General features: G+C 39.2%; 1 protein-coding gene across 2 annotated transcripts in view; it reads right to left on the minus strand.

Annotated features, from left to right (window-relative positions):
• LARS2 (leucyl-tRNA synthetase 2, mitochondrial) overlaps nt 1-3849 on the minus strand; it is a 90910-nt gene extending 87061 nt beyond the window's left edge. The window contains exons 1-2 of one of the 2 annotated variants that reach the window (XM_035317036.1): nt 3749-3849; nt 1157-1412 (exon numbers count right to left, since the gene is read on the minus strand). In XM_035317036.1, coding sequence (XP_035172927.1) covers nt 1157-1390 — 234 coding nt within the window. In that variant the 5' untranslated portion in view covers nt 1391-1412; nt 3749-3849. The remainder of the gene's footprint in view (nt 1-1156; nt 1413-3748) is intronic. The other variant, XM_035317037.1, reaches the window with a different exon arrangement.
• Nucleotides 3850-14637: the final 10788 nt, after the last annotated feature.

Here is a 14637-nt window from a genome sequence, read left to right on the forward strand (position 1 = left end):
AGGAAATCAAACACTGTATCTCCCAAAAATTATTCCTAACACATTTTGATTACCATTGAATTTGTCTTTGACATAACTGATAAGGTGCTAAATTATTTTTCTTACAGTAATAGCAGGGAAAAATAGACTTTCTACTTTGAACCATACTCTATATTCATATTTATCAAATGCTATTTTTCATGTTTGTCTAATACAAGCAAAAGAAACTGAAGACTTCACTGAGGCACTACAGGCAATTTGCCTCTTAATAAGAGATTGTATTAAATTTACTTCAGTAGTAAGGATAAAACAAAATATAATTTAAAATGCCATTTAGAATTTAGCATGTGTATGATACAAATATCTACATACACATGTATTGTCACATACTAAAAAGACAAAGGCTGAAGTTAATGCTCTCTCTTCTAGACATATGCATACATACTATTCTCATCACAGCTTTCTTTGTCAGAATGAGCAAGCTCCTTTTCTCTCTTTGGCAGTTTGATAGTAGTGATTTTTTTTGTTGCAGAGGGGGTACATTTTAGGAACAAGGCAAACAAGCAAACCGGCAAACAAGAGGAGCCAAAAATGTTTTTATAGCTATGTGAGCATAATCGTAGAAGCAAAAATTTTATCAGAGACAGAGATCATAGTTGTTTTTAAGATTTTTATTGCATGGGATTTTTTTTTTCCTGTAAATCACCTGTTATTCCTAAGACACTGTAAAACACAGAATAGTGTTTAAAAATCATCTTCCCTTAACATACATTTTAATGATCACATTGTCTAGCCTAATAGATTTTGTCATAACCACGGAGAACAGGCTGTTTAGAAAATTACTTACGAAAGCTATGAATGTAAAATAAGTTTAATACTTCAAATAATTAATTCCTGAATGTGATATAAAAATTGGAAGAGATAACTGATTACTTGAAGACCCGATATATCTACAAGTTCATACTTTGCTGATCACCATATTTTTCCTTAAGATTTTTTCCACCTATTGCAGTATTTGATATTAATAATTTACTATTACATTAAAAAAAAATCCCCCTCAAACGTAATATACATCTCATCAATATAAGTTAATGGTACTAAGTATTTTTGAACTAATTTTATTTTGAGGAAACAAAAATATCAAACATTTTTTTTCCAAATTTCTCAAAATGCTTACATCAGTTTCCGAAATTCTGCAGAACTGGTCCTTTATCCTTGGGAACCACCAATTTTCCACTCTTTTTCTTGTCTCCAACCCATAGCTTCTCTCCCATTTCCCTGTCTCACTGTAAATAGTTCTGATAGAAGCAGGAACCAGTCTTCTCCGCCATCTAATTAATCCCAGGAAGCCATTTAGTTGTCTATTCAAACATGTGGAACAGGTGCCAACTCTCTGACAAACTGACTGCATTTTTACTGCTGTAATGTCTGTTCTGAAAAAGATAAAAATATATAGTTCAGTCCACAACTTATAACAGTAATTCAGAGATTATGATGATCATACGGAAATTTGGTAGCTATGAAAAATATTTTAGCTTGATTCAGATTACTTTGCTCTTCCACACCATTTGCGTTTTATTCCCATGTGTTTGAATTACACAAGCAATTATTTTTTAGCTGTGCGAACTGTGGCTCTTTCATACAACAAAAATGTTATGATAGATTTCTTTTCTAATAATATGAAATTCTTGCATTTAATCTCCCATAAAGCAGGATCAGTCAACTGAAGATTCAAGAAACTCAGCTGACTGAAAAGAAGGGGGCTAACAGGGTGTTAATAACAATGCAGAAGAGGAAGTTGGATGAAATTATTCTGTAAAACTACTGAATTTGTCATCACTGAAAAGAGATGGGGGAGGATGTCTATAATTAGTAGATTGCAACTACATATTCTAAACTGAAGTTTTTGCTAAGGGCTTCCTTGTCAGTATAGTTTTCTGCAAGAACTACATGAGAAACTTATACTACATGAGAAAAGCTATGATTTAACAAGACAATGAAGACTGGTTCTAAAGAGATCCAGTTCTCTTTCAATTAAAAATCCAGTTAAAAGAACTCCTCAAAGTGCTTCAGAATGAATATTCTAAAATAAAAATACTCAGATGGGAGAAAGATCAAATAGTCTGCAAGTCTGTGATTGGTCTCAGTAAGATACTTACTGATTTTATTTACTTTATATTTACTGATTTTATTCTATTTACTTCAGTAGGAAATGTTATTAAAAACAAACAAACAAACAAACAAACACATACCTATTCTGAGATTCTCCCACCATCCTCATCCCAATTTCTTTTTAAAATCTTGCATGTTTAATTGCATCTATATTTCCTATACTTTGCGGATTTTTTTTCTAACTTTTGGCCTATATACTTCACTATTTTACTGAACCAGCTATTTCAGTCAGATTCCTAATTTTTCTTATGACTTACACCAGTAAAATCTCTCTGAAGAGAAGCTTTGTGTAATAAAAAAGTTTTATTTATATATTCCCCATTTGATAACATCACCAGTAAAAATAATTTTTCACCTAAATTATGTCCCCACTTTAGTTAAATGGAAGCTTTCTCCACCTCCATGACGTGACAATTATTCATGCAGCTAAAAATTAGCAAGAATATTTTAGTACTTGCCTATTCTACTTATTTTTAATGTTTCCTTATTTCTTCTTCCTCTTACTTCAATTTTGTAACTGAAAGGAGCACTTTCCTTCCTTACAGTTGGCCGCTTTCAGTGCTGCTGAATCACAGTATGGGTATTTTAAAACATATGCATGTGAATCATTTATTCAAGAAACAAAGAAAAGACCCAGGCCAGCCCCCCTGCCTGCATACAACTCAAGAGGAGCCCGCCTGCCAACATCAAGGCCACCTGGGCAGGTCCAGGTGACCTCCTGTTGCACAAGCGGGGTCACAGCAGGCAATGCAAGTGGGAAAGGAGCTGCAGCCTGGGCCACACAGCCTTACAGCAAAGCTTATTTAAGTACCCAGACTACCAGGACGAGACAGAGATCTGTCGTCCCTTTCCTGCTCCCAGACCCCCTCAAATAAGAAGATGCAGATGAACTGCAAGTCACACGTTATGCCTTGTAGGGCTGACGATGACAAAACCAAATGATATGGTACTACATGGTTTTGCCTTTCCAGGTACGTGCACAGGAGCAGAACAAAAAAGGTGTCCTCATCCCCCAGTTACAGACATCCCTACCCAGCAGGAGCAGGCTATGAGCCATTAATGCCAAGCTCCAGAATTTTGAAAAGAGCATGAGGCTAGGCAGATGGAGACAGTAACCAAGAACGAGGCTTTCCTTTGGAAAGATGCAATCAACACACAATCAAGGAAGGCTTTACAAGAAAGATTGCAGCACTGAGAGTTGCTTGGTGCAGGCCAGTACCCATCCCTCACCCTCCAAGCGAGGCACAACATCAATTTCCTTTCCTTCCCTGGGACTCAGATTTGAGCTAACAAATAAACATACATCCTCGTACTTTTATCTCCTGCAGTTGACTACCAAGAGCCCTGACGGCGTGAACCACTGCTGGAGAAGCAGAGGCTGGCGGCAGCTCTCCCGACGGCTGAGGCGGGCAGGACAGCGGGGGGCACGAGCCCAGGGGGAACCCTGCTCGCAGACGAGAGGGACCGGGGCAGCAGCGGGAGAGTGCGAGGGACGGCAGGCGCCGGGGCCGGGATGAGAGCGGGGGCGGCGGGCGGCCGTTAGTGCCGTTGGGCGGCCGTTAGAGCCGTGAGGCGGCAGGAGGCAGAGGGCGGTTACCTGCGCGCGCCCTCAGCCGCCACCTCCCGCCCTGGGCGCCGCCATCTTAGCAAGGGGCGGGAGCAGGCGGGCGGCACCGAGCCTGCGCCGCCTCCTGCGCAGCCGCGGCGGGCGGTAACTGCTGTGACTGCGTTGAAAATTGTCCCTCTGAGGACAAAATAATAATAAATAAATGAATTTCAGCAGTGACAGACAATTATCAAAGCTATCCACTGTTTGAATCAATGGCCTTAAGGTCAATTTTGCGTTTTATAATGACAGCACCCCACCTCCTTCACAGTACCAGCACAAGAGCTGACCGAGGGTACCGTCCCTGTCACGGGGGGCGGGTGGCCGAGTTGTGGTGAAGCCCCTGCCCGCCAGCCCCTCAGCCTTACTGCTAGGTGCTTGATGGCGAGCATGGAAGCAGGAAAAAAGATAAGTCACCTGAGAAACGTGGACCTGCATCCCTCAGGGTTTGAGGGATCTTGTGCCAGGCAACCCCAGGCAGAGCTTGTCACTCTATTTCAGATATTTCAAATGCAAACCAAGGAAATCAATGGTAAACCAAGGAAATCAATGGTAAAGAAAAAGAATAAATTATCAGGGATTTAATCTCTGTAAATTGCATAGGGCTTCATTCATTTTGCTCACCTCAGCAGTGTATGCAGATGAACTGTAAAGTGACCGTACAGTTCAGTGCTAGGTTTCAGTACCAGATTGCTTTAACTTGTTTTATTTCCCTTCTGCATGTTTTTATTTTATTTTTTTATTATTTTTTTTAGAGACAGATTCAGAAATAAAGCCAATAGGTTGTTTTGTTATTTCTTTTTGACTAATGAGGAAAAAATAGCAGAAGTCAATAAAGACAATCTAGAGCAGCGTAATTAATTCTACCTCTGGCTGGAAAACAACATCTTACCCAGTTGTCAACACTGTACAGTTCAGAGTTGTTTTTAATTACCGCAAGTTGCTTGTCGTAGCCTCCAAGGAATAAGAAATAATATTATTTTTATTTTTTCCTGTGGGTTGTGCCCTTTTGCTTCTGGCAATCTTTGCTTCTTTTCATTTTTAAACCATTCTTTGCCATCGTGTTTCTAGAGGAGTTTAAATCAACACAGTCTGTTTATGCAATGTAATGCCTACAGTAAGGTGGAGCTTTTTGTACTCTAGAGACAGAGGCCTCTTACATCACTAAAAATAAACTGAGTATAAGCTTTCCGCTTGGTTTTGTGTACCTGTCAAGTATGCTTAAACTATAACCTTTTAGACACAAAAGTGAACTGAGAGCAGCTCTGATACTTATGCTGCTTATAAATCACCACAGTTTCACTAGAACTGTATGCATAAATTTGGGATGTAGGGGGATGGATGCAGCGTAGTCCTTGACTGAGCCCCTGCACCAGGATAACGAGATCTTGTGAGTAGCTGGAACATATTTTCATATTGTAGGATGATTTTCCTTACACCTATCTAGATAGGATCCAAGCAGTTTGTATCAGTTTGGTTCCTGAAGCTGGCTCAGATCATTCAGAGATTGGCTCCTTGCTTACTTACACAGCATGTGAGGCTTGAGAAGTCCATCCCTCATCCTGGAGCTCTTTTGATTCATGAGGGGCAGGCAGTTCAAGAGCTCATGTCCCCAGCTCTCTCTTCTGCCCTCCACCAGGGGTTGCTGCCTGTTAAACAGAGAGAGGTGAGTGAACAGTAAACCCACCCCCTGCCTGGCCCATTAAGATGACCCATTGTTGATTTTAATTTCCATCCTTATGCTGGGCTGTGAACTTTGTGATTCCTGCTGGATTCATCTCAGGCACCCAAGAGGTTCCCACCTCCAAAGGAAAAGGGCTCGCCATGAAAGAATTGGCTGTCCTTGCATACAGATGAAAACCTTTTTACTTGATGGATATACTTCAACTGGGGACAGAACATGATAGAGATCAGGTTGAACAGAGGTAGCAAAATATGAGGAAATTATCTTGTCTTAAAAACATTTTGAAAGAATTATGATTTTTAAAAATACATTTAAATCTCTGGACTGTTAAAGTATCTAACATTAAACATATTGACCTGTATTTTCCAAGGCCCATCATCAAGATTATAGCTGATTGAGTAGTCAGACCTTTGTCTTACTTTTTTAATCCTTTCATTTCACTAAAAAATTGCTTTCTCATCCTGACAATCTACTTATAGATTTCATTTGCTTGAAGCTGAGGATAATCTGTTTAGATGAATACTAAATTAATCACAATCTTAAATGCCCCCACAGAAGTTGTTTGGATGCTGTACACAAATGCAGACCTGCCACAGCTAGGGAGGACTTAAGGGTTGGGCCAATGTGGAGCCTCCATCTCTTCTCTGTTCACCAAATTATGCAGTGGCCCAAAGTGGGCTTGGGTCAAGGTCAGACATACCTTGTGATACTGCTGAAATGTGTACTGCTAAAAAGGTGCTGCTGGAGGGGTTTATAAACAGGTGGGGGTTCTCTTATAACCACAGTATTGGGCCATGTCTTGGCCATATGCGACACTTGGCACCCACTATTTCCAAAGAGTAAGCTGGAGAAAAACAAACAAACAAAAATATTATCATTTTCTGTTACTTCTTATTTCCTTCTGGAAGGACTTGGTGGTAGGATTCTGATTAGCTGCTAATAAAAGACATTCAGCACAGGTTTCAGTTGTGTATTACTTCAGGACATATAGAAGATGACTTCTGTCAACAGTAAATACTACTGGGACCTTACTCCAAGAATATATTGACCTTTAATTTGTGTCACTTTCTCATTGATTTGACAGAAACTTATTCTGCTGTGTGCGGATTCTGATAGAAAGGATGTTAGCCAAGGACTAAATGAAGGTAAACAGAATGCATGAATCTGTAAACAAATTAAAACAAAGTGAGGAAAACTGAGATGAGCCAGAAGCAGACACAGAAAGAAAAGCAAAGCTATTTTGAGTAGCTTTCTCTGTCTGCCGTGCCCTATCTTCATGTTCTGATGGAAGGTTGGCCAAGTTGTGAAAGGAAGATAATTCACTTGATACATGTGTGACAAAGACAAAAAGGGGTAGAGAAAAAGACCAGGGGCATTTATGCTCTTTTTAAATGAGAGAGGGTTTGAGATATCACTGAAAATTACAGAAGTCTTAGAGACTGCTATGGCTCTGCTTTATTCTTTAATTTTTGTGTAAATGAGTCAAATAAATGAAGTAGAGTTTATACCAAGTACTTTTCTACATTCAAGAGTATCCAGATGTGCCAAAATATCAAACTGTGAAGCCTTCAAATAGTAGGGTGTATTGTAATGGATTGAATACAGGAGATTCTCAGCCTTTTCTTAAGAGGGAACCTACCCCTCTCTCCTGTTATCTCCCCCTACCCCAGGCTGATTTTACTTGTTGATCTGAACTGTTTGCACAGTCTCCTTTCATTATGGGAAATTAGTGATATAATGAAATTTGTATTGGCCTTTATGCTACATTTGATAGTAAACTATTTTCTATAAGGCTGATATTCTCCTCTTTTCTTTTTCATTCTGGAATTGCATAGCCTTTGCATTAACTTATTTGTTGGCACTTTTTTTAATCAACACAAAGCCTGCAGATAATTTAGTAGTTAGATAATTCATTAGTTCCTGTATGAGGAATCTGCAGAAGTGCCCCAGTTGTCTGTCACATAAATAGACACGCTTCCCAGATTTCTGTACAAGTATAATTTTGCCTTTGCTGATAGTTACCAGAATTGATGTTTGTATTTCCTGGCATTGCTCTTTTGCTCCATATCAAAAATATTACTAGTATTTTTCCAGCTTCCTACAGAAAGAGGATTAAAAAGCAGAATTTGGAATACAAAATAATTTTTATTGCCTGCATACTTCAAATCCCATCCTCATTTCATGTAATTAGTTTTTTGTTGTTGTTGTTGTTGTTTTTATTAGACTCCTTAGAGTAACTTTTGCTTCTGAGTTTTGTTTCTCCTTTGTTAATATATACGTGCATTTAGTGTTTTTGCTTTAAAGCATAAGGTCAGATAACAATTGCAGGTGATTGGATTGCAGGGATGTAAAGAGTCGCACTCAATATAAAAAGGCAAGAAATTAATAGATTAAATTAAAACAAAACAAACAAATAAACAAACAAAAACCACAACTTCTCAAACCTCTATCCCCCATCTGAGCCCAGATCTTAAAGGGGAAAATTCTGAGTGACTCCATTAAAATAAATAGGATCCTCACTTTCTCCAATAGATTTAAAGAGCACTGAAATATTGTGGTAATGGAAGAACAAACTCTTGAAACAGATAGAAGAGGTAGAATTACACTTTTGGTACAGAAGGGAATGGATTTGGACAAGGGCAGTCATATTTCTAGGGGTGTAGTTTAATATGTGCATAAACTTATTAAATGAAACTGTTGACATCTGCTCTAGCAGGAGACTGGCCTTGATGATGGAGGAGGGTCTTGTCATCCGAAGCATTTAAGTCAACACAGGCTCATCATCTATCAATTTTGCAAGATGAAGAACTTACAGAATGTGTCAATGGAAAAATGGATTTGTTGAATAATAAGTAAATGCCCTCCTCCTTCCCTGTGCTTGGGAACCTGGGCTCATCTGATTGCCATTCATTCAGCCACTGAGTGACACAGGAGGATTTTGAAAATGTGCAAGATCAGGCTTCGTGGAATCATATTTGCCAGCATTGTTTTAACAGGTTGATGCTGGCCCCGAAGCAGGGAGATGGAACATGGATCTGGGCCCAATAAGTCATAGGTGAGCCTCATTCCCAGGGGATTGTGTGCAGCACCTACATTGTGGTGGGTGTCTATGTTTAACCCCAAATGCACATCCCAATGTTCAGAGCACTGTCTGTGACAGATTCTTACTGATTCAGACTAAAGTTTGCAAGTAGGTATGTGCACGTAGGTGGAGAGAAGTTCACAAAATCAATACACTTTCTGTTTTGCCCTTCATCAACAATCCAGTTTTCAAGCAAAGTAATCCATGCTGCTTTTTCATCTTGGCCATCTTCTAATTCTCTAGCACAATTTTGTTGTTTTTCAGAGCTCATTATATGCAGCGGTGAGCAAAATTACACCTTTGCAGCATTTGGAGCTCTGTGTTTCTTACCTTTTATCTGGAAAAAAAAAAAAAAAAAAAAAAAAAAAAGGCTGATTTAAGACCATTAAAGTTTTGAATTTACAGTCATGGGGCTAAGAGCCCTGTCTTGGTGAATTGGTGGACTCTGCTTGTGGTGATACATTGTCACTAAGTTATCCACAACTCAAATGCGTCTGGGAATGTTACCTGTCTTTATTATATATGAGTGTGAATTCTGGAAACTGGATGAAGAGTAGAGTAGCAAAGGAAGGAGGTGGTCACTTGTCCCACCAGGAAGGTGAGCTGGTTCAGCAAAGGGTTCAATGGGTGCCACAGCCAGCACAGCCAGGGACTGTCCAGCAAGCAGGGCAGGGGAGAGGATGCATTTGGGGAAAATGATGAAACCTGTCCCTTTTGGTGACAGGGAAACTGTTAGGTTGTCCCAGCCCCTAACACCCTTTTTCACAGTAAATTTGTGTATTATAAAAGTTTGTACTACCACGTCAGAAAAGAAAGAATAAAGACACATTAAGGAAACTTGTCATGCAGTGATGTTTCTTTCATTAAGGGCCAGACCCTCATGTTTAAAATAGGTGGTGAACGGACATTTTCCATGTGACTATTGAAACTGCTTTTTACAGTGACGGCCAAACTTCATCATAGCCATTATCCAACAGCTAGAATGCACTTAAACTTTCTAATGATATTTGACAGCAGGAAATAATCTGAGTGCTGGGTAAAATCATCCTGCACACCAGGTTTGTCTTTTCAGCTGTTAGCTGGCTCCAGGAAGGATGACTGGAGTAGAACAAGACGAAAATATCTGAAAATCTTAAAATTAATTAGCAAAGAAAGAGATCTTTATTGTAGGGAGAAGTTAAAATACTAATATTTTACTGTTAAGCTCATTGCAGCTTGGAAATTTTATACACATACGTGTATGTGTATATGTTGTCTGCATATATACACATATAACAAACATATGCACACACACATATATGTATTTTGTATGTATATTGATATAAATATGCTCCACATGGAAGGAAATGTGATTTACCTCTTTTCTTTTTCTTCTGTATTTCTACATACAACATAATTACCAAAGGAGAAAGAATGATTAAATTATTCTTTCTAGTTAAACAGAAAACAAGATGAAAGGAGCCTGGGTTTACCAGAGGAACGTGGTGTCAGAATAACCTGATAGCTTTCCTTAAATGAGATAATGGATTTTCCAAAATAGAATATGTGGTAAGTTTCATTTGGACCTTAGTAAAGCACTTGATACACCCCTAAATGGGAAAATATTAATGAAGCAAAAGAAGATTGAGATTAACGGAGAACATGCATGAAAGGTGGGGAAGAACTGATTGATTGAAAAGGGCAGAGAAAAAGGAAGAAAATAGAAGAGCCAAGAAGCAAGTTACTGCAAGAGTTCCTCAAGGGTCAATTTTAGGACCAGTGCTGGTAATGTTTTCATTAACTACATTGGCATATGAAGTAGGTGTGCTATTGAAATCAGAAGATGAAGGGACACTGCTAATACAGCGGACAACTATCATATATTAAAACCTTTTTAACTTTGACAGGTACATTAATGGGAAGAAATGTTTGATTAGAACAGTATGTAAGGGCGTGCACTTCAGGGTTAATGAGGAATCTCTTCTCTAAGTGAGAAGAGAGCTGACTCAGGCAGGGGGAATTCTGGGTGTCACAGGTGATCACAGGATGACTATACATTGACCATGGGATGAAGCTGTCAAATAGGCGTGCGTGCTCATAGCATACTTCAGACATGGTATTTCCAGCAGAAAGAAAAGGTTTCATTGTAGAAAGCATGGATGAATGCACTTCTGCAGCACAGCATACAAGTCCTGTCACCTTTCTGTAAGAAATATGAGTTCATCTGTAACAAGTGCAGAGAGGTACCACAGAGCGTGTCATATGAGAGGTGACATAAAGCGCTGCTTAGACAAAAGAAAAAAAGGGCTATGGTAGGATACCGATTTCTTTCTAAGACTATGCTGGTTGGGTTAATACCATGAACAGGGAAGAGCTATTTAAGGAAAAGAATAATAATAAGGAAAAAAAAAATAGACATATTACAGTTAGGCTGGAAAGAAACACAAGGTTCTCAGTATTGCATCTGGGAGGTCATGTAACAACTTTCCCCTAGAGAGGAAACCTCCCTCTTCCAATAACTCTGGGAACTTTTAGGACAAAAATCAACCCATTAACAGGAAAGATGATGTGATGTGATCTCTGTGGAAAGCCAGGACCTGGTAACGTAGGTGGCCCCCTGAAGTACTGTAATTAGTCACTCAAGTCCTTATTTCCTGAAGAAAATCTGAATTACCTTCTGAAGTAACGATTAAGATGGGAGCATTGCTCTTTAGACATTAGCTTTGAATCACGAAGCAAGGCAGATATAGCCGTGCTATAAATCCTACAGTACAGTGGGGAAGCTGAAGGTCTGACAGGTGTAACTCAAAGCTAACATTTCTCTAAATCATTTACTTCTACCCCACCCCCCAAAAATCATTATACTTAAATAAAAAAGAAAACGTAACTTTTGACAGGGGAAAAGGTTCTTTTGCACTTTTTTTTTTTTTCTTTCAGCGAAACAGCCTGCATGGCTTGCAGGTATACCAGATAATATGGTGTAAGCTCATTCAGCATTCTCCCCTCATAGTGAAATGACCTGCTAGAGATGGGAAGGAGAGGATATTCCATGCCTTCCTGTATCTAGAAGCAGATTCCAACAAAGGATATGCAATTTCAGCAAGATATATACTTTGATTAATTCCTCATAGACTTAAGAAATTAATTAATTCATGCAAGAATGTCCCAAGCACAGGGACAACAGCCATGGACAGGGAGTTAGCACTGGTTGTGGCAGCACACTTTGCCCATTTTATAGTTCAGGTAGCCAGATTGGGTGAGTCACTTTCTCTCTGTGCATGTGAGGAGCTGTGCTTGGGAGGAACCCCACCCAGTGCCATGTAGACCAAACCCTGGGCATGGGTTTAGGGGCAGTGTTCGATAGGGCATATTTTAGCTGAGGGAAGCTTTTCACTGAGGGGGAAGGCTCATCCAGTGGCAATGCAGGATACGTAAGTCAGACCCCTGTTCTCTTCACTGACGCCAGAAGAAGCCAAAGAACAGAGCAAGCCTCCCATTAGGACACTTGGTTCAGCTGCGTCCTCTGGGCACGTGGGCTGTTGTAAAGGTGGCTGCAGGACATCTCTGCATTTTAAAATTGTTGTTGTATGATCCTTTTCCAGTCTGCTGCCTCCCATCATGCCTGTGTGGGGAGGAGAGTGCAGAAAAGTCAGCAGTGCATAAAAACAGCTGAGCATTTCATGAAAAATGCTGTGATGTTTTGTGCAAGTCTGTGTGCCACACTTTACTCACACAATAACGACTCCGTCATCAACAAGCACAAGAGATGGAAAATGGGAAAGTCCCAGGAGGAGTGAAGTTGCTAATAGCCAGCTGTCAGAAGTCAGACTTAGCCCAATCGCAAAGCAGAAAGGGGAAACAAATGCTGGTCTGGGAGGCCAAGTCCCAGAAGGGGTTTGGACCAGCAGTGTAGTCTGCAACTGCTCCAGCTCCTAAAGCCTGAAAGCCACAGGGCTCCCAGATCTGGGGATTGTGAAGGCTATTTGGCTGGGAGAGCCCAGGCTGGACCAGCACAAGAACACTTAGATACTGAACCCAGCAAACCATTTTGTCAGGGATGGTGTAAGCAAGGGAGAGAAGACAGCAGCTCACAGTCCAGCAAAGAGAATATGGTATTGTGCTGCTTTAGAATATTGCAGATATTACAGCTGGAAAAGTTATGATGCTATTATGATCCTCTTCTGTCTCATGATACCTTATTTTTCATTAGCACTATTTGGAGCTCTGAGTCCTGTTAAAGGAAGTTTTGATTTAATTTATTTTGCAAAGGAAACAAAAAAGGGTTGGTAAAGTATTGTGGATGCTCTTTGAAGTCTGACAGTCTTTCCTAATGATCATCTGTGATTTAACTTTAGTCATTTATTATTTATTTTTTGTTATTTTTATTAACTTACTGATTTTATTATCAAATAGATATATTTTAATGCCATGTAGACTATGGAGATATTAAGTCTACTCTATAGAATAATCATGGTTGTTAGCAATCTTACATATAAAATTCAAATCTATTGGTACTAGATAGAAATTTTTATGCTTCCCAATGATAAGAAAACTAATAAAAAGATTAACTGCTCTAGATTGCAATTCCTAAATACCAATTAACTGAGCATTTTCAGGATTTGATGCTGTAAAACCTGCCACTCATTTTCTCCTTGTAGCTGAAAATAATATCACAAAAAATGTAGACGTCACAAAAACTATATAGGAAAATGGAGTATATTGCTGCTTAATAGATGGTCAAGATTTTTATGCTATATATATATAAAGAAAATATTAAATGTTAAGTAGTTGTATTTCACCAATGAAAGGCTATTTACCTGACTGCAATTTTTTAACAGTTGAGGGTGTCTCTTTGGAGAGTAAGGCTCATTTCAGATTCTGTTGCCATAAATAAACTCAACAATGCCAAATTATATTCTGGAATTTAAGGCAAGTTTTGCTTCTAGCTGTGCAGACCCACAATGATGCTGAGGTGACCTGTCAAGATTTCCTGTCTTTGTGTCCCATGTGAGGAATTCAGGGTTGCTTCAGTAGTCAACTCAAACTTCTTTTGTTTCAGCCTGAACTTGTAAAAAAATGTAAAAAAAAAAGTTTCCTAACATTCCTAAGTCTCAGGAGTGTGCATAATGTTTAGTTTTGATGTTTTTTGCAAGTCCAGTACTTATATTGTTACCTTATTTAATACTTAAATTTTGTTTAATTTGAATGTTGTTTTCTGCTGTTTAATGTGTAGAAGCCCACTGAATGAATTAAAAGTAGAAGGTAGCTTGACACCTAGAATCCCCAGTGCACATTAGCACTGCTTTTATGTGAATGGGATACTCAGAGGATTTCTTATGGACTGTCCAGGAATTTTAGTGCCTGTCTTTCTTTAAATCTGAAGGGAGTGATGGAGAAATAGGTGGGTAAAAAGGTGTATAAGATGTCTGCAACATGCCTTTAGACATGCCATTAGAGAGAAGAAAAGTAATCAATTTTTGATAAAAGTTTAGAAGCTCTAAAATGGCCTGCAATGCATATGCAAAAGATTATTCTTGGGCAGTGCTATGGCTCAGTGTCTTCTGAAATACCAGATGCACACTGAATGCTTTATATCCCTTAGGAAAGTAGACAATCTTGGCTTTCTAATGATATAAAGCAATCCATTCCTGCTTTAGTGCCTCCAAGGATTCCCTATCTCAAGCCAGACTCTGCTTCACTTCTGTAAACTTGCTGTTTGGGGGCTGCAGGCAAGTGTAGTTTTTGGAGATAAAATTCACGTTTTAGGAAGGAAAGAGAAACCTTTGCATGTCTGGCACATTGTTTTGTATTTTAAGATTGTAGCTACTGTTTGTAAAATGTTGCTGTGAGAAGCCACCCTGTGGCATGCACCTGTTGGCACTTGTTTTCTTCGAAATAAGGAAGCCAAAGGCACATGATAAATGGAGGTTATTGGGTATTTAGCTGGTTGACCAGTGACCTACCTACTGAACTGAGAGTAATGGTGCTTTTTGTTCCAGTCTCCTGAATATCACTTAGTTAAAACTGATCATCAAGCTTTGTGAACAATTAGTCATGAAATTTCTGCTGTGAAGGATGTTGGCTTCCTTATCATTACAGATTTCCTTTCTATTTCCCTTCTTTCCCCCTAAAATA

Source organism: Oxyura jamaicensis, chromosome 2, assembly GCF_011077185.1.
Source record: "Oxyura jamaicensis isolate SHBP4307 breed ruddy duck chromosome 2, BPBGC_Ojam_1.0, whole genome shotgun sequence".
NCBI lineage: Eukaryota > Metazoa > Chordata > Aves > Anseriformes > Anatidae > Oxyura > Oxyura jamaicensis.